At 35.4% G+C, this 27,500-nt stretch overlaps 1 protein-coding gene across 7 annotated transcripts in view; it reads left to right on the forward strand.

Annotated features, from left to right (window-relative positions):
• The window catches only part of LOC144962858 (regulator of G-protein signaling 22-like), an 81,406-nt gene that overhangs the window by 19,545 nt on the left and 34,361 nt on the right, over window positions 1-27,500 (forward strand). For all 7 annotated transcript variants that reach the window (XM_078896201.1, XM_078896200.1, XM_078896204.1 and 4 more), the window contains exons 4-14: window positions 10,571-10,633; window positions 16,714-16,944; window positions 18,181-18,369; window positions 19,528-19,783; window positions 20,366-21,308; window positions 21,859-22,020; window positions 22,408-22,591; window positions 23,447-24,195; window positions 24,839-25,088; window positions 26,464-26,565; window positions 27,142-27,336. In XM_078896201.1, the coding sequence (XP_078752327.1) occupies window positions 10,571-10,633; window positions 16,714-16,944; window positions 18,181-18,369; window positions 19,528-19,783; window positions 20,366-21,308; window positions 21,859-22,020; window positions 22,408-22,591; window positions 23,447-24,195; window positions 24,839-25,088; window positions 26,464-26,565; window positions 27,142-27,336 (3,324 nt within the window). The remainder of the gene's footprint in view (window positions 1-10,570; window positions 10,634-16,713; window positions 16,945-18,180; window positions 18,370-19,527; window positions 19,784-20,365; window positions 21,309-21,858; window positions 22,021-22,407; window positions 22,592-23,446; window positions 24,196-24,838; window positions 25,089-26,463; window positions 26,566-27,141; window positions 27,337-27,500) is intronic.

Raw genomic sequence — 27,500 nt, forward strand, 5'->3', positions numbered from 1 at the left:
TAATAATAATAATAATAATAATAATAATAATAAGCCCCAGACCGTAATATTATACTGAATAGTGAGATCAACACCAAATACTATCGCACACTGACAAAACGCCCTTTTAGATTTCGGCTAGAAAATAAATCTTTATTTATCGACCGGTAAAGACAACCCACAACTATTTGAAAAATCCTAAACACAAGACTCCTGACATCAGTACTTTTGACACCACTTTAATCGATGGATATATTTGATGGTAAAAATGTTTAAAAAATGTTTTGTCAGTGTACGTCAAACTACAATAAGTATCGAATGCCAAAGAAAGTAAAGAGGCAGTAAGAAAATCAGATCGAGTAGACTAAGTGAACGTAGCTGCTATTCAATAATAGTTGTATAAACACATCAAACAATGGAATGTTTGCGATCCACTCCGGTCGTGTTAGACCACGCCTACATCTGTTTGACGTAATAGATAGGGTCTTTTTAAAAATATAAACCACGAACTTAATGACTGTGTTGATTTCACATCTAGAAAAGTTCTTTGCTTTGTTTTTTCTTTTTTTTTTCTTCTTTTCTTTCTCTCTCATTGAATTCTAGGTGAATATGAAGACAATGCTTTGTCACGAAATGAAATATAAAAAGTAATGAAAATGATCAATAATAGATAAATAAATAAAATTCCCCTTATTCATCCCATAGCAGAAATTTGTTTCTAGGGTCTATTCCAAGGGAAGAGACTGGAATAACCCAGGCGCCAGTCACAGTGCAGCGCCGCAAACTGAACTAGGGTGACTTCCTCAAAAACCACACAACGTAGCGGTTATTCGAACTCGGTACCTTTCGGGATGAAGTCTTTGCTGTACTATTGAGTTAAGCTGCCTCCTTCTTTTTTCATCTTTTAAGTAAAGATGACAGGACCTGGTATTGATAATGATAAGTTGATTATGTAATATTATTATTATCATTATTATTATTATTATTATTATTATTATTATTATATTTTCATTATTATTATTATTATTATTATTATTAATAATAATAATAATAATAATAATAATAATAATAATAATAATAATAATAATAATAATAATAATAATAATAATAATAATAATAATAATAATAATAATAATAATAATAATAATGATAATAATAATAACAATGATGATGATAATAACAGTACATTTGAAACAAACATTCGGAGGGCTTTTTAAATAGGTGAGAAAAGATTCCAACAACGAGTCTCTAAAGACCTGCGTCTAAAGCATGTTCTTTCTCTCAAGGGGTTTAAAATCTATGTTTCCAACGATGATGAAATTTAACATAGTGCCAGTGACCACCATTTTTTTCATTAGCTATAATATTATTCGTTCAACTTTAAATAGCCTCACCTGTGTGTACATTGACACCGTTGGCTCTCCCTGTGTCCCCTGTTTTGCTGTGTTTTGGTGCCACGCCACGGGTTACTGTCAGCCCTAATCGATAATCAATATTCGATCGTATTAGAACACACATCGACCCATTTGCTTGATTTCAAGTACTTTTCCTTACTGCCGAAGTCTTTTTGCTAATTCAGATAAGATTGTGTCTTCTATTGTATCCCTACATTTGTGAAATCGTTTCTTGTTCTTTCTGTTGTTTTTGATTCTTCAAAGAAATATTAATTTAATGAACTTGTACTTTTGTTGTTTGTTTTTGCTATATGTTTGGGTGTGTTTTTCTTTTTTCTTTTTTTTTTGGGGGGGGGGGGAGGGGGGGGGACGTTGGTGGTTGATACTATGACATAATCAGACACAAGAAAATGGTTTACAATAGACACTAATAAAAAAGGCAATATTGCAGATGTATGAAACAAACTTTTAGATGAAGAATGAGACTTATGGATAAATACATATTGATAAAATACACACTGAAAAGTTTGTAGATAGGTATGTAGTTATTAAGTTACGTAGGTAGGCAAGCAGGTATGTAGATGGTAGATAGGTAAACTAAGACATATAGATAGAGAGATATATAGATAGGTAGATAGATAGATAGATATATATATAGATAGATAGATAGATAGATAGATAGATAGATAGATAGATAGATGGATGGATGGATGGATAGATGAATGGATGGGAAGTTAGAAAGATAAATAGACAGATAGATAATATATGGATGGACGGATGGATGCATGGATGGATAGATTGATAGATATATGGATAGATAGATAGATAGATAGATAGATAGATAGATAGATAGATAGATAGATAGATAGATAGATAGATAGATAGATAGATAGATAGATAGAAAGAAAGATAGATAGATAGATAGATGGAGGAATGGATGGATGGATATATGGATGGATGAAAAGTTATATAGATAAATACACAGATAAATAACATATGGATGGATGGATGGATTCACGGATAGATAGATAGATAGATAGATAGATAGATAGATAGATAGATAGATAGATAGGTAGATAGATAGATAGATGAATGGATGGATGGATAGATGGATGGATGGATGGATGGATGGATGGATGGATGGAAAGTTAGATAGATACATAGACAGATAGATAATATATGGATGGACGGATGGATGCATGGATGGATATATATATATATATATATATATATATATATATATATATATATATATAGAGAGAGAGAGAGAGATATATATATATATATATATATATATATATATATATATATATAGATAGATGGATAGATAGATAGATAGATAGATAGATAGATAGATAGATAGATAGATAGATAGATAGATAGATAGATAGATAGATAGAAAGATAGATGAATAGATAGATAGATAGATAGATAGATAGATAGATAGAAAGATAGATGAATAGATAGATAGACAGATAGATAGATTGATAGATAGATAGATAGATAGATAGATAGATAGATAGATAGATAGATAGATAGATAGATAGATAGATAGATAGATAGATAGATAGATAGATAGGCAGCCATATAAGTAGACAGGCAGGTTTTTAGATGTTGTTTCATCAGTGTTTGACATTTTTCTTATCAAAAATATAGATCTCGTAAATGAAGCAGAAAGAATTCTGTACGCAATCATGTGTGTTTGCGTCTGTGTGTGTGTGTGTGTGTGTGTTTGTGTGTGTTTGTGTATGCGGGTGAGAAAGTGACAGTGAGGGAGAGAGGTAACGATTGATAGATAGATCGATAGATAGATAGATAGTTAGAGAGAAAGAGAGAGAGAGAGAGAGAGAGAGAGAGAGAGAGAGAGAACGAATTAGATGCGTTGAACTAGAATTTACAGAGAAAAATTAAGAGCGAACAGAAATATGTTTAGAAGACTCTCGTACAATTAATCTCCTCTTCTCTTTTATTATTAAATGATTGACTCATAATGTTAATTTGGACACTATTGCATGTGAGAAAAACGATAAGATCTTTTGTTGGTGGCGGTAATCTGTGTGTACACGTTTTTCACGAATTTCGTACTGATAGGAAACTTGTTTTATACATGAAAAGCAGCCATTTTCAGCTATTATGCCCGTGGAGCAAGTTTATCTCGACATATGAAGTTTTAGAGGGACAGAAACTATTATAACCTATGGATAGGACGCTAATATTTTGGAAATATAAAGTACTTTCCGTTAGATTTTACAGCCTAGCAATCCTGTCACTGCCGGGTGGTAAAAAGTGGAGAGAAAAAAATTAACCTCAACTGGATCTATTTCGTTCGTTTGCCAGTCAAGTGCTCTACAAATTGCGCTATCGTAACCCCCAACTTTTTTCAAAACAGGAATGTAATTGGAAAAAATGGTTAAAGATGCAATGCTATCAGAAGCGAAATAATTTTCAAAACAGGAATGTAATTGGAAAAAAATGGTTAAAGATGCAAGGCTATCAGAAGCGAAATCATTTTCAGGGTTTTGTCCAAATGTGCTAGGTATTTAATTGAAAAAAGTAGACAATGAAATTCAGCTCTCTGGGTGTATACACACACACACACACACACACACACACACACACACATACATACATTATAATGATAATGTTTGAAGCTTTATTGAAACCAACTCCCGAGAAATACGCTATCGAAACCATCGAAATCAGAGAAGACTCCATAACAAAGCTTTATGACCCCCAGTAAGTCGTAAAGATTGCTAACTTATGAACTGTCACGTTCATGGGGATAATTCTATCGTTCTAGATTCAACAATAAAATAATTGTATTTCATAAAAAAATGTTAACTGTGTGTGTACTAATAGCAAATCATGTGGTTTTTAATATTTGATTATTGAATTTAACTACAGGTAACATTTTACAAAATGGCTTCTTTAGCTTAGAGTGTTGTGCATTTGATTTGTATCTAAACGATACGTATGTTTTCTTACTCGTATTGCTGGATCTTTGAACTTCATGGTATGAACGACAGCATGTCTAATTTACAGCTAAAGCCCTGGGCATTTCGTTTTGTCAATGCAGCGTGACCATTGTCCACTTTTGATCCGACTACGCAATGGCTTAAGCCAAAGGTTGTAGCGCCGTATGTGTGTTAGTCCTCGACTTATAAGGGGGGTATTAGAGAGTTATAGAATGGAATGGAATGAAAAGGATTCAGGTGGATTGATTGCAGGAAATTAATATATTGTGTATTTCTATCTGAAACAGTTTGATATTGATTCAAATTCAAATGATTTGTGACTTAGATGAATGTTGAAATGTGATTGGTTATACTATAAGATTAGCTGGCCTTTTGATTTATATACAAAACCGGAGGATTAATGAGTGTTGTTGAGGATTGGCCGAGAAGAAGCTTTTAACCAGGAAATTACTGTACTTTGGATCGACACATGTTAAAAGTTTGGCCAGAAAACCCGTTTAAATATCGATCGATTTAAATGACACTCATTTAGGCAAAATTGCACAAACCTGGGACCTCGCGAAGCCCAAGGTCTGAGAGTTTTTCCCAAGATGAGGTCCATTTAAATCGAGCGATATTGGAAGGACGAGTTCCTGGCCAGATTTTCATTACGAGTTTTTTCAGAGTGCGGCAATCAACTGGTTAAACACTTGACATTTTTACTTGACCATTAATGATAAAAAGTGTGTCATTTCATTATCTGATGATGTGCAACATGTTTACTGACATATGTGTATTTAAGATAAGATGACAAAAAAAAAGATGACCTTTAATTTTTCCCTTATGAGGATCGCTATAGACAACCGAAGAAAAAAAAATAAAACAAACAATTTTTAAAAAGATAAATAAAAATTGTATGCTTAGAAATAAATGAACAAAAGGCTTAACACGACTAAACATAAAATATTCCTCACACCTCCCGAATTCATTCCCCCCCCCCCCCTCTCTCTCTCTCTCTCTCTCTCTCTCTCTCATAAACACACACACACAAACACACACACACACACACACACACACATATATATATATATATATATATATATATACATTCACGCGTTCTTCTTCTTCTTCTCTCTCAATACCAAAACCAATATATATATAGGGTTTGTTTGTTGTTGTTTTTTACATTAATTTATAAAAGAAAATTGTCTTTACATCCATTTATTTGGTGTCAGTAGGGTGGTGGTCCAAGTCTCCCAGTGGTGGTAGTTGTATACTTTTGTAGCCGTTTTTAACATTTCCCTAACACATGTCAAGAATGTTATAACCCCTATTTGGCACTGACACATATTACTGATGTTTTGCGTATACTAGGTTTATAAGATCACATAATTTGTCAAGATCACCCATTACTTTACTTATGGGAGTGTGTAGTTAAAAAGTTGTGTCCACTTTTCGAAATAACAACTTCTTTTGCTTTAACTATGTTGGCATCGCGTGGAATATAGGTCAACGTTTAACACACGTAAATTCCCTTGGTAAATAATATACACGATTCTTAAGAGAGGAATGAAATTTCACTATTAGGCGCACGCAGTATTTCCTTTATGTGTATATCATTTTCGTGTGTTCATTTTGCGACAAATAAATCTTCCTATCTCCTTACCTGAATTGTGTGTCCTTAACATGAGCGCCATGAAAGTTCTTTTTTAACCGCATCCTGAAAAATAAAAGATAGCACAAAGCCTTTTCTATATTCATGCAAGAACTCCAGTACAGACCTGCAGTTAATCATTTTTGTTACATCGGGATCTCACATTTCCAAAAACAATGATGGAGAGGAATGGAGGTCATTTTGGTCCTCTGTTTCTCATAAAAGGCCGATCCAAAATTTTCATAATTTTATCATATTCAAATGTACTTTCTCCCCCCCCCCCATCTCTCTCTCTCTCTCTCTCTCTCTCTCTCTCTCTCGATCTCTCTCACTATATATATATATATATAATACACACACAACACACACACACACACACACACACACACAGAGAGAGAGAGAGAGAGAGAGAGAGAGAGAGAGAGAGAGAGTGGCTGGGCATATTAATTTTATAGAACTTGATGTCATGTAAATGGTCCCAAGGTTTCATTACCATAGACAAAACAGATGTGAACCAAACAAAAGTGTATAACTATAGTAAGAAACATAATTTTTGCGAAATGTATTATAGGAACAGGAATAGATGATTAACTCAGATTTTTTGCAGGTTTGATAATTCGGCGATCACAAAGACGATTCAAACACCTTGATATGAAAGTCACACAGTGATTGTTTTATAAATATTGATATTGAAAAGAACAAAGAAATAAACGTGGTTATGTCTGTTACAAAATGTACCAATCATCTCACGTTCGTTAAAAATAATTCTCATTTCAAATTTACACACAGAAATTAAGACAAGGAAATTGGAACTTATATAATATAGCATAATCATGTGTCGATAGGAACAAATTAGCCACATAATTGACAGAAATCTGGTTTGGCGATATCTGAATAGAAAATCGATTGAGCAATTAATAACGTGGTGGAAAACAGAAGGTATCAATAGGCGACATATCTTTGATTAACCAGTTAACTGCCGTACTCTGGGAAAAGTCGTATTTAAAAATTTGGCCAGAAAACTCGTCCTTCAAACATCGATCAATTTAACTGACCCTCGTCTTGGCAAAAATTCCCCAACATGGGACTTCGTGAAGTCCCAGGTTTGAGAGTTTTTGCCAAGATGAGGTTCAGTTTAATCGATCGAGGTTTGAAGGACAAATTTTCTGGCCAAATTTTAAAATGCGAGTTTTTCCAGAGTACGGCCGTTGACTGGTTTATCGGGCAAATCATATAGAAGAAATTGGAGAGGCAAGTGTGGAATGCACAGGAATGAAAGGGTGGAAGGGGAGGGGGGGGGGGGGGGCAACAATCGATCTGAACATGAAAGTGATTATTGTTATCACTGCATCAATCACTCACAATTAACATACATATTGCATTTTCGGATATTTTCTAGACAATTGTAATTGACGTATTATAGTTGTTTTATAATTCAATGGCTAAAAGGCGAAAACTATCACAATTTATTGGATTCACATAAGAATCCGTTTCATTGTTCTCCGCGTGACAAGTTTGATTCCCTGCTTTCAAATAACCCAGGGACTGTTCAATATATATAATTAGTAATTCGTGACACTTAGTGTCTCGATCTGTCAACCTACCTGGTTTGACTCGAGTCAACAAGTGTAAAGTAGCCGACCCCGGTCTCTTTGGGAACCCTTGCCTTCGATTCTCTTATCGTTGACAATATCATAAATATAGGGAAATCATACCAGGTATAATATGACTATACCGAATGTCTCATTGTAGCCATAGAGGAATACCTTCAAAGTGTTTTGTCTGTCTGTGTAGTTGGACTGATAACTGATCTGTTGATAAAAACGAGAATTATCACTCAATCGAAGTTTACGACACCACTTAAGAGCTGCTACGACGAGAAGGCGAAGGTGATTGCGTGGATTGACCATCCACGTTGAAAATATTGGGTTTATCCGTTGCAAAACCACGTATTTTGATTTATTAATTACTTCTCTTCTGCAAATATTCGGCTCTAGTATGTGAGAAGTTTCTTTTGGAGTTTAGTGTGCTATTGTATTGTGCAAATTGTTCAGTTATTGATCATGCATTGTTTCAAAATGGCTTGATAGTGACGTGATAAAAAGACATTAATTATAGATCAATCAAGTGAATATATTTGATTAAGTATGAGCGGAACAGGCCGCAAATGTCAAATGAGTGTATTCTATAACTAAGCTAAGGCTGAATTTTGTCAATATTCTGGAACGCACACTTGGATTTACGCAAATGATAGGATTTTGTAATCACCAATGAATTATGCTGCTGTAACTTAAAACATGGCTACGGATATAAAGATTACAGTCAAGGCACAAACCTTGGTAATACATTTTTGTTTTTGTTGTCATTTTTGTTAGTCCAGAGAACTATCATCATCTCCGTCCTTGTATTCGAGTTTCTACTCATCTTACTCTTCCTTCTCCTGCTCACCCTTCTTCTTCTTCTTCTTCTTCTTCTTCTTCTTCTTCTTCTTCTTCTTCTTCTTCTTCTTCTTCTTCTTCTTCTTCTTCTTCTTCTTCTTCTTCTTCTTCCTCTTCTTCTTCTTCTTCTCTCTACAACAACAACTACTACCACTACTAATATTACTACTACTACTATTACTACTACTACTACTACTACTACTACTACTACTACTACTACTACTACTACTACTACTACTACTACTACTACTACTACCTACTACTACTACTACTACTACTACTACTACTACTACTACTACTACTACTACTACTACTACACTACTACTACTACTACTACTACTACTACTCTACTCTACTACTCTACTACTACTACTACTACTACTACTAATAATAATAATAATAATAATAATAATAATAATAATATAATAATAATAATATAATAATAATAATAATAATAATAATAATAATAATAATAATAATAATAATAATAATAATAATAATAATAATAATATATAATAAATATAATAATAATCATAATAATAATATCAATACTACTACTACTACTACTACTACTACTACTACTACTACTACTACTACTACTACTACTACTACTACTACTACTCTACTATCACAACAACTTCTTTTTCTGTTACTACTCCTGCTACTACTACCATTATTATTATTATTACTAATACCACTACTACTATCACTGCTAGTAGTACTGTTATCATCATCATCATCATCATCATCATCATCATCATCATCATCATCATCATCATCATCATATCATCATCATCATTATCATTATTATTATTATTATTATTATTATTATTATTATTATTATTATTATTATTATTATTATCATTATTATTAAAAATAATAATAATAATATTTTTATTATTATTATCATTATTGCTACAACAACAATTACCACTACTACTACTACTACTTCTTCTTCTACTACTACTACTACTACTACTACTACTACTACTACTACTACTACTACTACTACTACTACTACTACTACTACTACTACTTGTTATTATTATTATCGGGTTTTTTTGGATCGCCTTCTTTATAAGATTATCAAAGTGTTGCCGCACTCTGTATTAACACATTTTAGGTTTGGCCAGATATACTTCAAGAATCCATCTTTTTAAAAACCATCAATTTCAAGCCTTCTTTGAAGTCTCAGATTGGAGACTACTTTTTAACAGGTCGAAGGTCATTCTAATCGGTCGATATTTGAGGTGAAATTTATCTGGCTAAAATGGTATGAATATTTTTAGGAAGACTGCAACAGGACTGTATACTTTATCATGGAGCATTTCATTTGTCTACCTTATATTATTGTAGGTTTCCCTAAAGATTGAGTTAATGAAAATCTTTGAGAACTCATATATAACAAAGGGTGTAGAAACCGTCAAGCATATATAGTGGGAATTTTTGGGCATCTGTGCTGAAGGCAAAGTGGGGGTTGGGGATACATTCCTGAGGATGAGCTCCGGTAGACCTTATTTTAAAATACTTACCTCCGCGTGCAATGGTACTAATGTTGTACGATATCTTAATTCCAATCAAAGAGGAAAATCATAGTCTGAGAGTTAGTGATAGATAGTACTTTGCAGAATAGACTATAAAACTCAAATTCAAGAAAATTCCCAGTGTGCTGAATTGAAATTGCTGTCGGAGGAGCACGCTTTAATCCCTCCCTAACCCGCAAAGAGACGTTTCTGAAATACTTGACGTCTTTAGTGGGAGAGAAGTTGATGATGAAGATGATGATATGACGGTTACGATTACGATGATGATGATGATGGTTATGGTGGTGGTGATGGCGGTGCTGCTGCTGCTACTACTGCTGATGGTGGTGGTGGTGGTGGTGGTGGTGGTGGTGTTGGTGGTGTGGTGACGATGATAATGATGTGTTGTTGCTGATGACGATGCTAATGTTGATGATGATGATGATGATGATGATGATGATGATGGTGATGATGATGATGATGATGGTGGTGGTGGTGGTGGTGGTGGTGATGGTTGTGGTGGTGGCGGTGATATGTTAATCATAATTTTAATGTTCATAATGGTGATGATATTGAGAAATGACAAAATGTAATTTGTTACCATAACAACACCTTGTTTGTTTTTCAGGAGGAGTTTCTCGTCCACGACCCACTATTTGTAGAATTCTTCAATGCCTTCTTATCTCTACCGGTATGTATTTATTGTTAGTAGACTATGGGAAATGAAATGTAAAGAACTGTTACATTTTTTGCTTTAGTTATAGAAACGGTTATTTATCATTTCTACTATTATTAGAATGTTTAATACATTTTAAGATCGTTAATTGGCATTGAAGGTTAGCAAAGGTATTCGACTATTGAGCAAACGCAGCTGATTTGAATTTGGCCTTTAGAGATTTTTTCTGACCCATATATTCCCCCCCCCCCCCCCCCCCCCCCCCCCCCCCACACACACAATTAAGTGATGAATCTCAATTAGATCTGTCAGAAAGTAGAGTTTTACATTGTAATATTAATTCATTACTTCCCCTTCCCCGGTCATACCGTTAAACTCAACTTGAGCGTATACTAAATCAATGATAAAATTATCCTGCGACTTGTAAGATGTTTTGATTAAGTAAAGTGGATATTACTTACTTAATCCTCTTCGGGCCTTGAGGCACATAGGGCATCCACCAGACATCTCCATTTTTTGCGATCGGCTGCTTTTGCGGTGGCTGTATTCCAGGACAGGCCTGCTTCCTTTAGTTCTTTCTCCATGGTTCTTCGCCAGGTTTCTTTGGGTCTTCCCGCTTTCTCTTCCCATCTGCTGTCCAGTACAAGGCTGTCTTGGGAAGTGACCCTTTTTCCATTCTGGCCACATGACCCAGCCAACGCCATCTTCTTATTTTTATTTGGCTATCAATGCTAGTGCAGTCAGCTTTCTTTAATAGATCCACTGTTCTTATTTTTGTAGGCCAAAATAAATTAAAAATTCTTTTTAAACACTTGTTCTGAAAGGCTTCTAGTTTCTGTATTAAGGAGGATGTCATTTTCCAGCTTTCACTTCCATAAAGCAGTACACTTAAAACATTGCTCTTGTATATTTTCAGCTTTGTCTTTCTCATTATTTGCTTTGATTTCCAAAAGTTTTTCAGCATGCCGAAAGCCTGGTTTGCCTTTTGAATTCTGTGCTTGATATCGTGTTCTGCATTTCCGTCGTCTGTTATTTTGGATCCGAGGTAGGAGAACTCTGTTACCTCTTCAATTATATGTTCATCTATCCTAATTTCACTGTCATGTTTTGGATTCACCCTAATGTACACAGTCTTATCGAAATTTATTTTCAGTCCAATTTTCGAGGCGTTCTTGTGTAATACGTTTAGTTTCTCTGAGGCGTCTCTGTGTGTACTGGAAACTAACGCGATATCATCTGCGTAGTCTATATCTTCCAGAAAGGATGTCAGTGTCCAGCGAATGCCTCTCTTCTTACCATCAATTGTATTTTTCATGAGCCAGTCTAGACCCAGGATAAACAGAAGCGGGGAGAGTATGCAGCCTTGTTTTACACCAGTTGTTACATTAAAGCTGTCTGTTAAATTGTTACCACAGATCACTTGGCATTGGTAGTTGCTGTACATTGCTTTGATTAGGTTGACTATCTTCATCGGTATACCATAATGGCGGAGTATTTTCCACAGGGACTCTCTGTGTAAGCTGTCAAAGGCTTTTTCAAAATCGACAAAAATGGTGTAGAGGGGGCTGTTCCATTCAATGCTTTGCTCCATGATTTGTCTCAGGGTAAATATGTGGTCACTACATGACTTCCCTTTTCTGAACCCTGCTGCTCTTTTCTAAGAATGTTTTCAATGTGAGGTTAGATTCTTTTCAGAAGGATTCTATTAAAAATTTTGCTCGTTACGGACAGGAGTGTGATTCCACGCCAGTTAGCACAATTTCCTAGGTCTCCTTTCTTGGCTATTTTATGGATGATGCCTTTCTGCCAATCCTCTGGTATTTCTTCCTTTTCCCAAATGTTGGTGAACAATTTACTGAGAATTTTGGACATTTCTTGCGAGTTCGCTTTAAGCATTTCCGCACTGATTTTGTCAATACCTGGGGCCTTGCCATTTTTTTGTTGTTGTATTGCCTCGTGCACCTCATGCTCAGTGATTGGACCAAGATTAACCTCTACGTCCATTTCTGCTTCTGGGATATCTGTGTAAGAAGATGGGTCTGGTCTGTTCAGAAGGTTTGCGAAATATTCTCTCCATCTTTCAATTTCTCCTTTTCGTCTGTGATGACACTACCATCTTGGGATTTTAATGGTTTCTCTTGACCATAACTTCTGTTTCCCGAGAGCTTTTTTGTGATTTTGTATAGTGTTTGTGTGTCTTGTCTTACAGCTGCATTTTCTGCTTCAGTTGCTAAATTTTCTGCAAAATCTCTTTTGTCTTTCCTTGTGGATTTTTTCACTTCTTTATCCTTCAATGAGTATTCACTGGATAGCCTTTCTTTCAGTCGGGGGGATTTAGCGTTCAGGAGATTTAGTTTGATTGATTTTCTTTGGTTAATGAGCTCCCATGACCTTGCTGATATCCAATTCTCTGTATTGGATTTATTGTGTCCTAAGTGTTCAGTGGCACTTTCCTGCATGACGTGGTTGAAATCTTGGATTGTCATGTTTGTAATATCTTGTATTGCACTGAATTTGTTTCTTACTGAGATATTGAAATTGTTTTGGATATCTGGGTTTTTCAATTTATCTGTGTTGAAACGTTTCTCCTTCTGTTTTGCTATTTTTGTTTTCATCAATTTAGTAGAGATTTTGGCTGTGACAAGATGGTGGTCACTTCCAATGTCTGCCAATCGTCTGACTCTGACATCGTTTAAGCTGCTCTTCCATTTTCTGTTGATAATTATATGGTCTATCTGACTTTCTGTTTTCCCATCTGGTGATTTCCATGTCAATTTGTGGATGTTTTTGTGTGGGAAGAAAGTTCCACCAATAATGAAGTTGTGCTCTTCACAAAATTCTGCCAGTCTGCTTCCATTGTTGTTCATTACCCATATGCCCTCCTTTCCAACGGACTGATTTGTTTGTGTATTGCCAACTCTAGCATTAAGGTCTCCGATGATCATGAGCATATCATGTCTTGGAATGTTTTCAACGGCCATTCTAAGAATATCGTAAAATTCTTCTTTGTTTTCTTCATCTGAATCCTCTGTAGGTGCGTAGCATGTGAGGATTGATAGCTTGGTGTATTTTGAGTTGTGTCTTGTGTATAAAAGTCTTTCACTTATCGGTTTCCATTCCAATAGTGACTTGTTGTTTTGCCTGGCTATCAGAGGGCAACACCTTCTCTGTGTTGGTCATCCTTTCGTCCTGACCAAATGATCAGTTCGCCATTTGAGAGTTGGCGCTTCCCAGCTCCTGTCCATCTTGCCTCTGATATGCCTAGCAAATCGATCTTGTAGTTCAACATCTCGCGCTGGGCTTGTGCCAGTTTTCCTGTTTGATATAGGGTCCTAACATTCCAGCACGAGACATTGAGCTTGCGTTTTGGTGACAACAGATCTGCAATCTGGTCGGGGGCGTCCTTTCGGCTTTGACCTCCTACCGTCATGAAGCCAGTATTCTGGTCCGCTTCTCTGCTGCCGCCGGTTGTGGATTTACGTCTGGTTTCTGTTTCTGTAACAGTTTGTTTTTTATGAGGTGGGTTGTTAACCCTACGCTCAACCCCCATTCCTGGAGGGCCGGTGGATTACTCTTCGTCTGATCTCTCTCCTTTTTTCTCTTATTAGAGGTCCGAGATTCGAGATACGCAAGCCCTCCCACCACGACAAGGTGATAATCCGTCGGGAGAGAAAGTGGATATTGCGCGATTTAAATGCTCAACTTTTTTTAATATCGTAAAACCATTATACATTTTACAGCATTGCCCTCAATATGCATGCAATGGTTAAAGTGTTTTAATGTACTTAGCACCAGAAAAGCGTCCTATTGAAATGTTAGCAAGTAAGTCTTCTCCCTTTAATACTACTTAGACCGTCTCCATGGACTTAAAGGACTCTTTGTTATATCCGGTATTATCGACGTGCACTTATTTTGCAGATCTGATAACCTTATTCATTATGGACCCATTCTTGTAATGGAAACCACAAAATAATAACGCAAAATATTGTCCATTACAACAATGTTAAACTAGGCCCATAAGTAGGTTCGGGTGTCAGACCGGCATATATGTACAAGTCGGGTATTATAAAAGGCTTTAAAATGTCATTTCAATTCTTCACTCCAAGCTAACACTGCAGCTCGGTCGGCATTGTAATTTTATTATTTAATGGGATATAACCTGATACACAGGTGATCTGATTTATTTCCCTATCAAGCAATCACACCTTTCATGAGAATGTGTTAATTCCATTTTTTTTTCATGTGATTTCTAATCAATACCAACACGATCGTAATTCTTCATACATTTTAAATGCAGGTCCATGTTTTATACTGTTCAAGTAGAGTGTGATCAGACGATTGTTTCTTTATTTCCTTGTATTGTATTTTCTATTCAAAAGAGTGAGATACTATGTCCTACATGTTAAGTGCGGCTACGTGGTCTACTGGTATGGCACTCGCCTTCGGATTGGAAGATCTTCGGTTCGAGCCCCGAGTGGCTTACAGTTGAGTCCTTGGAAAAGGCTCTTTACTCATATTCTCTTATCGTACTCAGGTGTAATACGAGTACCTGGCCGTTAACAACATTGTCTCTGTCAGAAACAAATATAATATCGCCTGACAAGCATCATGTCTCGTCCTACCTGTCACATTTTGCTTTTGGCTAGGGATCCTTTGTAAAGTGCTTTGAGCACGTTTAGTGGACATTGCGCTAAATAAAAAAGCTTAAGTCAAAAAGATCAAGCTCAAGATATATCTGAATATTCGAATAAAAATCTGTATATGTATTCTTATAAGTGTTCAGTTATTATTATGGCAAGATTGGTGCAAGTCAGCAGTTAAGATTTTAACCAACCCTGTAATAATTAATCTGACAGATTGTATCCCAGTTTGCTCGTTTATTGCATTAAATTACATGGCACAATGACAAAACGCATTTTCAAAATTTGTAAAGAAAATGATTCCTTATCTTCATTAGATGTCCACCGACCTATAAAAACCTTCAAATCCTGACGCTGCATTTACCGACCAAAACATTAAAAAAGTGTTTTGTAATTGGACAGCAAAATAATAACATTGTTTTAAAAGTTTCAGGTTTAAGATTTTTTGACAAGCCAGAGGTCATCATATTCTAACGATCTGTGCAGCAAAATGTAGGATTTCATTTGTTAAAAGGTAGCCTTAACGTATGGTCAAGAAATTAACTTTAAAAAGAAACGTATATAGCGCTCCCTTTTTGTTATTCGGTAAATGTGAATATCCCCGAAACAACCTAACTTTCAGACCTCAGTATTGTCCTGAAATAAAGTGAAGAAAGTATTAATCATCAACAACAGAATGAGTCTGAAATAAAACTCTTAATATTCTTGACAATTATTTGACTTCACATCAAACAAAATTAATATCGAGGTAAAGTCCACAAAATATTTCCATTTAAGAAAAATACTAGACCGTCATTCAATTCTGAACAGATTCGTCTATGAAAAATAACGTTTTCTTTCAGATTATCATAATTAGAATAATAAAACACAGACGTGGCTGATAAAATTAGTAGCCCACTCGTTTCTTTCAGGCATTGCTTTTTGTTGAGACAAAACCTCTATAATGCAATTTCAATTTTTACGAATAACGTTGTCGTCGAATAACTTTCCCTCAATAAGGTCTCAATGGGTTATGCTAATGGGTTCTTTGTGACTTGAAAAGAGTTTTGAAAAGCAAATGATTCATATAATAAGAATTTTTTGAAAACAAATGAATCAAAAGTTGGATGTGGAAATAAAAAAAGGGCTGAGGATAGAATCGTCAACTGAAGTGTGTTAATTTGTTTAAGATAATGTTTTCATGATTATTGTCGGTGTTATATTTTGTAGATGCATTGCATGAAGCACAAATTATAGATAGTTCGAAGATGACGTCACTCAGGTCTTTGTTATTGTTTTTTTGTTTGCCATCCGCGTTTATGAGTAATTCTCACTAAACTGTATTAACCAGACTATAACCAATCATGGTTACACCTCGTTTTGTGTGTTGGCCAGTTATACTTCCGGATGGCAATTTTGTGAACTACTTAGCCAAGTGCATACTATTTATATGTCTTAACAATTTCACTTTCTCAGGCATTTCCTGAACCAGTTTGCTTTAATGTGGACACTGGTGGCTTTGAGGTGGTCAGCGATGGGCGTCAAAGGTTGGCCAAACAAATCAAAGAAGCTGTCCGATCTCAAAACTTTACACCAAAGATATACAGACTGGCACGTAAACATGCCTTCTCCGACATGCCTCTCATCCCCATTGAGGACACGGAAGGACCAGAAGGCGTCAAGATTGATACGACTTACAATGTCACCGTAAGGAGTAGAGAATGATTATCATTATTTTATCATTATAATTATAACATTTGCTGTATGATATCGAATCCTTGTCTTTACAAATATCTACGTATCTCTCACTCTCTCTCTCTCTCTATCTCTCTCTTTCTCTCTCCCTCTCTATCTCTCTCTCTTTCTCTCTCTCTCTCTCTCTCTCTCTCTCTCTCTCTCTCTATATATATATATATATATATATATATATATATATATATAATATATATATATACATGGTAAGATTTTTCTCTTTGGTTTGCTTGATGAACATTTTGAAAAAAATCGGCAGAATTCTGCAACCAGACTTGTATTGAAAAAAATAAAGAAACCAAACCATATCATAACTCCTTTTATGGTGACTTTGTTATGGACTCCAGTCAATCGAATATGATATAATCGAATGCAAGGTTAATAGAACTTTTTTTTTAATGCCGAAATAATTTTGCCCGCAATACTTAACATATTTCAAATTGAAAATGCAATGTTTTTGTATATTCTCTTTAACAATGTCATCCTCTCAACTCATACTCGTCATTCATGAAACATTGTTGACAAAGGGGAAACCCGCAACGTCTATATTATTTGTAAAATGACTTAAATTTAAGTTTCTATTCTATTCTTTTATCTTTAATATACTATATATAATTACGCACGAATTCGTTGAAAGAAGGTCAAATAGATTTGCCTAATTACCATCTTCCAGCGACTCAACACCTAAATTATATCTATGGATATTGCATCATTAGGTGACCGCTTGTTTGAATCCGCAGTTTCAATGGAATTTTATGCCTAGGCAAATCAGAAAAAAGGAAACGTTTGTTATTTTAAAAAACTTCATTAAAACATTTTTGTTGATGCAATATTTTCATTCTAAACCACCTTATACTACCGCATTTGACAGCTGATGTGATATTTACATTTTTTAGCGATAGGTATGCCTTTGGTGTGTTAATAGTGAGCTCTTTGACATACTTTTGTTTTGAAACATTTGTTGTTGTTTTTGCAATTAAAGAATAGATATTTATATATAAATGAATTTCTGAAAGTAAGAAGTACACACGTAAACTTGTAAATATCTAGATAGTTTCGTTTATTGAAACTAAGCTTGTTTAGTTATATAAATCTCATGAAATCAGAAAGTAGCATTCTAAATATCAAGTAGTGATTTGTATTTGTATACTTACCATCTACCAGTAAACAACTTTGTATCCCCCATACCAGGTACTAAACAAAGACCAAGGCATTTATTGGATTAAAGCAGAACGGCTGCCCATCTTCTTGGAGAGCGAGTTTTATTTCCAGTACAGATTAGCTAAGGTCATCTCCCAAGCTAGACTTTTTAATGAGGAAAAAGACTTCGTAGTCATGAAAATAGACTTCACGCCTCGCCAGAAGAAAGTCAAGAAATCGGTAAGGTCGATGTTACTAGTTTTGTACTATCTAATGGTATTTCTGTTATCTTAGCAGCCTTGAGTTTTGATGAGCGATTTTTTTGTGTGTAACGATGAAAGTAAAAAATAATTTCGTTAATTTTGAATAATTGTTTGCAGCTTTGGAATTGTCTTTAAAACACTAGCTGATCAGAAGAAAAGATAATGAATAAGAGTGTTAACATTTATTTTATCGTGAATACATTCACTTCCAAAATCGTAGACCATTTAGCATATCTTTCCTGATATATGTGATAAAAAAATATCAATCATTACCATTGCATAGGCGAAAAGTGACAAAGAAATATTCAAAAAGCACACAGTCTTTTATCTCATTCTAAAATACACAATTTAGAACATCCAAGGTATATTGGCAAAGATCTCGGCAGAAATAAGGTAAACTTTCATCAGATTGTGGGATCGTTAAAACGACGGAATCACGAACAAAACATACTAAACACTCGTTAAAACATTACAATTATTTGACCCGGATATATCAAATAAACAGAATATTATTGTAGTGTCTTGATGAATGTTGATTACATTGAATTTTCAAGCCTTGTTTACCTGATGTGATTTTTGATTATTATGTCTTAGTTCGAATCCACAGGCTTTCGAAGTAAATGCTATTTCAAGGAGGTAGGGGGGGGGGGTAATCTCATATTACTTGCTTGAAGGCGACCTGAACATTTAAATAAAATGAGAAACCATACATTTTTCTATTAAGGATACCATAGACGATAGCTGAATTTTTTATGGTCTTGTGGTTTACCGCTCGTCAAAATAGCGATAAGTGCCTAGTTTGGCTCAAAGCTAAATCAAAATCTTTACTCAAATTCTCTCACCGCACATGTGTAAAATGAGTATGGCCGATATCAGAGTTGTATCTGTCGAAATATATATAGAATAGCGCCTTACAGGCGTCATGTCTCAACTTACATTTCGAGTTTCGCTGTTGGCTTGGGATCCATTGTAAATTGGTATGGCCACGTAAAGTGGATATTGCGCTTTAAAAAAATCTCACGTAAAAACTCAGGTATTTAAGGATATTATGTTGTTCACTCTGTTGTCACACAGAAATACTCACCATATACCAAAGCAAGCGTTTGGTAAATTATCACGACTTTGATGTTGACAGGTTGAAGTGCCTCCCCCTAATTTGGAAGATGTTATAGTCAAGCAAATGTTTGTCAGCTTTGGGGATGTGAAAGGAGCAGCTAAAGAATCTTGGTTCACGCAAGCCAAGGAAGGAATCAGCACCAACCCAAAGTTTACCACTCTGACACCCATAGCTAGCAGTGAGGTGACCAAGGATAATACGTCTGAACATGAGCAGAAAACGCGTCCTAAAAGCTCTGTTTTCCGAAGTCCATACTTTGGTGTCTACGCCCCTGGTTTGTATTGCGATATTTAAAACTGTCCGTACTGTAGAATATACATATCATTCAAAATCCCATTTAAAGAAATTCATCGTTGTTGTCCATTGGCATTCTTTGTTAATTTGACTCATTTTCGTGAATGTAACTCACTTCAATCATATAGGCATTGCTTATGCGTACTTTGAACGCCGCGTCTTATCATTAATTTCAATTTCGTTGGCTTTTCTTTATCCTTCTTCCCATCTCTCCATCTCTCTCTCTCTCTCTCTCTTTCTTTCTCTCTCTTTCTCTCTCTCTCTGTCTCTCTCTCTGTCTCTCTCTCTCTCTCTCTCTCTCTCTCTCTCTCTCTCTCTCTCCCTCTAGCCTTTGTCCAATAAATGACAGGCACTCTAGGAAAATGGTTTACATAACGCTTAAAGTACTTTCAAGATCGGCTAATAAAAGGGGATGATTGGAAAAATCATCTTGAGTCAATTAATAAAAAGGACATATTTATACAAAATCTCTGAACAGAAATGCTTAGAATTATAGGTATGGTATTTACAATAAAACGCGTTTTAAGATTTTTTATATATCATTTGTTCATCTTTTATACAGGATTGGTCGGTCCCGGAGAAACTGAACCGCCGATTAACGATGATGATGTCCTGAACAATGATATGTTCCGTAAGGTTGAAGACCGTCCTTTTACACCCAGGCCTGCTGACAAAATCCATCGATCCACGCGCAGTGTCAGAAAAACTGTCAATAACGGCGTTGAAGACGTAGAGCAAATGCTCAAGCCAGGATCTTTAGTTTACGTCTTACCAAAGCAGGACAACACCGGAACCGACTCAGACAGCGCCATTGGCGAGACAGATGTCAAGGATGATGAAGAATTGGAGAAAAGGATGAACATGCAGCCAATCATAGATGATATATACCAAGACGTGTCATGGGACGTAGCACCCAGCATTGCTCTAAATTCTGTCAATGAATTTGGATCTGTTATAGTCGGAGCAGTTATGAAAAAGACACTGGCGGATGTTTTGTCTGTGAGTGAGTCAGTTATCTTGCAGGATCCAGAAATTAGTGAGATCTATCCAAAAGAAGAGCTGACTTGTATAACAGTTAATGACTTGGATAAATGTTATGTTTATAGAAAAGATGATTCAGATGAAGAAAAACCCGATGCAAAAAAACACGTCTCGGATATGGTCAAACAAAGAGGTTACCAGCAAGTCATTAAAGAAGCAGAAGAACCATCAGTCCTTGTGCCCTCTTTACAATCAAAGAATCGCCATGCTCGTTGGAATAGAGAGATAAAGAAGTCGGCAGAAGAGGAAAGTGATGCAGACTCACTACTAGACAGTGATGAAGATTTTGAGGAACAGGACATTCATTTTAGGCGCAAGAAGGATAAATGGTACAACTTGACAAGCATGAAAGGAATCATGAACTTCAAGAAGTTTCTATCCGGAACGCCTGGAGAGAAATATTGGGAACTCTGGATGGATATTGACAAAGGAAGGCTAATACACGACGAGGAAGAAGAGATCAAGTGAGAACAAACATTTGATATGAGTAAAACACTGACGTAAACTGATAAAACGCCTCTCCCCATTTTAACAAAAATGTTGTTTTTATATCAATGTTTTATTAAGGTCCACCACCTTGTCAAAAATTTTAAAACCTGAAACTTTGAGGGTTTTGTGATTTTTGAAAAGTTGAGTTCATTTTTCATAAATATATAAAATCCTAGCCACAATGAAAAATAGTGCGTTTCGTCAGTCAAAAGTATATCGAATAAAAACATGTATTTTAAGTTTTAAGTTTTCAAATTTAATGTAACTGAAATAATTGTTAATGATTGTTTACAATATCAAATTATGGACATAAATAAAGGGTGCTTATAAAAAAAGTTTCCAATGAAAGATAGACCATGGGCTATCAAAATCAGGATTTAGTAAGTAATGAAAGTGTCAACATTAATTCGGACGTTACATTTCAATGTTAACATGTTTTAGAACTGTTTTATCACCCTAATAGTCTTCATCCAGAACAGTAATTGATAAATAATATATTGTTATTCTGTCCTTTCAATCATTTAGTTATTCCATGTACATGCGAGGAAAATACCACAAACAAGGCTCTCACTTCGAACTGTCCAAAGAGGACAAAATAAAGCTTGGTTTAGAAAGTCCTAGCTCATGGCACCAAGAACATTTGTTTCAAATCCAGGGTAAAGTGATGGAGCCACTAGTTTTGTATTGGTAAGTTGATATTGACTCCAGACAATTATTTATGTAAAATCTGTTTGATAAAACAAAATCTGTGACCCATCATCTTGTACAGGCATTATGTGGTAGTGAGCTTGGTATACTGGAAATGTGAATCTGTTGTAAAATCATCAAAATAAGATCAAATTTGTAAGCTTTCTTGAGTAAAGTGAATATAACTGCTTAAAGTGAAAAAATGAAATAAACCCTAAAAAGTCCACGTTTTGTAACTGTGACTTCAGTCCATGTATAGTATATCAGTTCAGGCAGTGATGAGAACGATATCGAGTTACACTCTTAACACCATCAAATAATGGCATCTCTAATTCCTCTGCCCCCCCCCCCCCCTCCTTTCTCTCTTTCTCTCTCTCTTTTTTTTAGGGCACCGCGTTATTTACTGAAACATCTACTTCAGACGGACCCTGATAAATACTACATGTACAGTGCCATGAAATCGTTCCAACCACAAAAAGAGTCCCATCCCGAGCCTATGACCAAGTCACTTATTCCCCTCAGACCCAAGTCATGCTGCCCCAGGACTAAACGTGGACAAGGGATTGAGGAGGTTTGTTTCGATCTCAGTCTACACTTTGAAGTAAAACACGTTTCAGAAAATAAGTCCTTTAAAGTCATGAGGCCCATGTAGCGGTCTGTGACCGAAATATAAGTCCCGAGTTCGAGTCCTGCTGTAGACGACGCATAAAATTGAATCATTGGAAAGGCTCTTTATTCATATTCTCAGTCATACTCGTGTGTACAATTAGTACTTCCCCTATAAAAGCGTTATGTCTCATTTTATACGTCTCGAGTAGTGACTCTTAATGAAGCACTTTTTGGATATTTAATGGATATTGCGTTAAATGAAAGTTCAAGTTTGTGAGCTGGAGTTTGTCGTGGTTCCTCTATAGATAATAGTTGCTCACCATCATTTAGAAAAGATGTTTGTTTATCTCGCAAATTCCTCTCCGTCGGTGTTAACAAACCAAGCCAATAAAAACAAATATATTATGTAAAGTTTTCTTTGAACAACAGTTAAAATTCTCATTCGTAAATGACGCGATTGATGAGTTTTTATCTCATTCGCTGAATAAGTCTGTTTTCCTTTTCTACATAACGACAAAAATATAAGGCATAGTATATTTTCCCCATTACTTGAACATCATTTCATAAATTTATTACATGAATTACGTAACTTATAAAGACTATATATTCTCTGCGCACTTCTTGTTCCCAGTTTTTTGAAGTTATTCTACCATCTGAAAAGAAATGCTAAATTCATTATTAACATTGCAAATTTAAAATAAAACTAAGCTGTGATATTAACCACTATCTACTTTAAATGGTTTCTTTTATGACTGGCACCACAGATTGCTATTTTCTCTGACCAAATATTTACAATATTATTTCGTTTCCATTGCAGATGAGCGCATTGAAAAATAGAATAAATCAATTTAAATCAAATGAAGTAGAATTAATCACTAGTCCAAAAGTCGGCAACAGACGGAACTATGGAGACGATACTATAAAGAGACTAGCAGATACGCCTACAGCAAAGTATTTAGGTATTCAACCTCCTGCTGAACCAAAACAAGCCACGCCTAAGACTGGAACAAGTTCAAGACCACCAACCGCCAACTCTCATCGCAGCTCAACAGGCACATCAAATCTCCAATTCTCCAGAAAAGCTAGCATTTCCAGATCCAATACTCCAGAGTCAAACATGGAAAGAAATTCCTCTACTAAAGTAGTCAAAAGATCAAGTACAGCGGACGTGGGTTCCTTTGTCGGGAAACTGCCGGGAATCTCAAGCAAACTTAAATCCTCTATGTCAGCAGGTCGGGTCAGGGCTCACAGAAACGAAAGCGAAATGCTCGAGAGATGCCGGTGCAAATCAGCCGTCGGGGCTACCACAACACCGACTGTAAATACAAAGCCCTCTCTAAACCTGGAGGATTTTGCTACAAGAGTGTCCATTGTGTCACCAACAGGGGTTACCGTCCCATGTTCTGCCAGGAATCTGAAAGGAATTTTGGGCGAGGATTATGTGGAGCAAACGGCTTCGGGCGAGATCCTTGGTCCTGTGAAAAAACCTCGTGACCTGCTTTCTCCGAAATTGCGCATTTTGGATACGAAACAACAAAGATCACGACACGCTTCGGCTGTTAATAGGTAATTTTGTTTATTGTAATTTGAAGCGATTAGTCAAGTCGTTTAGTGATATGGAATTTAGCTCAGAGAGCTGTTCTTATTGTTGTTGTTGATCTGTTGATGATGACGATTATGATTATGATGATGGTGATGATAATGATGATGATGATGATGATGATGATGATGATGATGATGATGATGACGACGACGACGACGACGACGACGATTAAAATTATGTTGATGACCATTTCAGAGATAAGAATAGCTCGATAAAAGATATTTAATGTTTACTTAAATAACAATACATAATAGATAATGCTGCTGCTGCTATTATTGATGATGATGATGGTGATGATGATGATGATGATGATGATGATGATGATGATGATGATGATGATGATGATGATGATGATCTGAATAAAATAACCCAAGGAGACACAAAAAAGAATGGCTGAATGAATTCTATTTATATAGTGCAAGTACACCATTAAATCGTTAACAATTTGTTTCAATTGATAATACTTCCTCTATGTTTTTAATATGTATCATTGATTTAAATCAGGTAGAAGCATGTGACGACTGTTACTCATTCTTTCCATAAAGCTGTATCAAATGTTTGTTTGGTTTTTGTTTCCTCACTCTCAAAAATGCATTTATATTTTAGAACTGAAAGTAAAGAGTTCGAGAAAGTGACATTTTACCGCGAAGATTCCATGGACTCGAGCAAAGTGTGTGATTCCCGACCCACATCTGGGTCGCGACACGGCGGGGTGGACATGAGTAAAATTCTGGACATGACGGATTGTGCCTTTATGGGTAGTGAGAGGATGGAAATGTTGTTGCAGGCTCTTCACCACGACAAGGAAGCTGGACGAGCTTTTAGAAAATTCATGGAGAAGGATGAAGAGAATCAGGTACCTTTATCGATTTCAATCTATTTTACAGATCTAAGTGTGGATATATCTTTAATTTATTTATCATTAACTGAACTTAGGAAGATTATATTTTCATTTTTTTCTTTTCAGGACTTCACCATGCAAAGACAATCATTTTTGTAATTAATGTTAAATCTTGGAGTTGATTTATTTTCCTTACTATGAAGAGGCAGTAAGCTCCACTCCTTAATGACATAATTCATATATTATGAATGACATCAACAAAACCCAATTTTAATTTTTGATATTTGATTATGTTTTGCCATTTTAAAATAAACCTCATCATACAACCGCATAACATCGAAATTATGAATCTCTATTCTCATAAATATAAAAGATCCAATGATACAATCTTTATTTCAGTTAAACGTTCTTTTTATCCTTGTGGATTTTAAAAATAAAACGATAGCACCTTTGCGATAAAACTGTATGAGGAGGAGCCATTAAACTAGAGGTCACAAGTAAACCATTGTCTTTGCCTGATTTGTTTACGATACTTCCTTTTCAGATGCGAATTAGTTGTCATCTATACCATTAGCTCCCCGAAGCATGAGAGGGATTGTCCTAGTAGATAGTTTCCATTTTTTTTTCGGTGACGTAAAGAATGAAATCGTCTCAAGTGACGTTACAGGAGGTCGACCGCAGGCTCTTTATCCGACATAAATTTTTGTTAACCGATTTAAGATTTCAAAATAATTCAAAATCCGTATTATTTAGGAATGGTTAGGTAATAACAAAAGAAGGCCAAAACGCCTTGTGTTGAAGGCCACGGGATGACTTTCTGCATTTCTACAGTGCAGACTTTTGTACCATTAATATTGTGACGAACTGTCTGTTTCAGCGTCAACATCGTGTTTTCCAGAACAATATCATAATAGGATCATATTGTTCTGAAGAACTCGATGTTTATGCTAATTTATTTTTGGTTTTCTTAGGAGGCCCTGATATCTCATTTGGTAGGATACCGACAAGCATGCAAATGATCAAATTTCATATCCGTTACTATTGTTTTATTTTCGCACTTTGTCCAACTAAATAAGATCGATGGCAGGTTTGATATATTTGGTTGAAGTATTTCAACACAGGACAGTGTCATATACAAAGCTATAATTCAACTGGGACAGATAATACTACTGGCTCTATTATTTATCTCTTAAGGAATTCAACTATTTCAGTTGTTACTATGTTATTTCTTAGGAATATTTATGGGGCGTCTGTTCATGTGCTACTTGTTTTATGAATAAAAAAGGTTTGGTCTCTTATTTCGGACTAAAATTGGTAAAGCAAAGCGATATTAGATAAACCACGTTTTGTCCAAAACAAAAGGTAACAATTCGTCTTTTTGGAATTTCAGGTTGGATTGAACTGCTTCGAATTCTGGGACAGTGTTCAAGAGTATAGAAAATTATTCTACAAAGACAAATTGGATCTGTTTTTCATCAACAAACAAGCCAGGGTAACCTGTTTTTATAAACTTCAATCTAACACTAAGCTGTTTATTTCGTTCATGTTTGTTCATGTTTTTCATTATACAAAAATTGTCTCAAGCATTATTAGTCTGTTTACCATCTTGGCCATATCTCTGTTGTGGAAAGAAGCAAATGCTGTATTTTGCCTTTCAATGTCATTGAAATCTGCATTATCTATTCAGCCGCTCTTGACAAGACATAGATTATCAGATTTTCACTAGAAAACTTTTACCTCAAAAAGCCTCAACAATTCCCAAACCTTTCGAGCATCAGGTTTTAGACAGTTGGACGATTTGTGAGTCATTTTGATTGGTGAATATTTGAAATAAATTTTCTGGCTAAAATTTGAAAGCGTTTTTTTTTTGTCAAAATACTGCACAGTTTTAATCTCTGGTATTGTCTGACTATCCAACCAAAGGCGATTAAACATTCACTATCCAAATTAAAAGGTTTATTATTATTTCGTTTACATTTTAAATATATTTACATGGCAGAATATATTTTCTTTACATCTAAAAGAAAAGTTAGACTTACTTTTAATGAGTAAATGATACTGTCTTCAGGTAATTTTCGCCCAGTTCATTGTCAATGGATCTCCAAAATCTATTGAGGTTTCTGACAGCATTGAATTAAATGTTATGGAGAGGCTAAGACCGGCTTATGAAGACCTTTATGATGAGGCAGAGGAGCATGCTCTCAAGATTTTATTTGCAGAGTTTTTGGAGTTCCTGTCCCAAGACGTGAAGACGTATTGCAAAGTAAGTTGTTGATAATCACCATAACCATTCTTCCATGTGTGTGTGTGTGCTTATATGCTAAAACATAAGGAGTTATGAAACGTTTAACAATGCTAAATCGATATACTAAATCAATGTGATATAACATATTCTTTTGACATATTAGACGAGATTAAATAAAATCT

Source organism: Berghia stephanieae, chromosome 1 (assembly GCF_034508935.2).
Source record: "Berghia stephanieae isolate SIO BIC M18660-M18661 chromosome 1, UCSD_Bste_1.3, whole genome shotgun sequence".
Taxonomy (NCBI): Eukaryota; Metazoa; Mollusca; class Gastropoda; order Nudibranchia; family Aeolidiidae; genus Berghia; species Berghia stephanieae.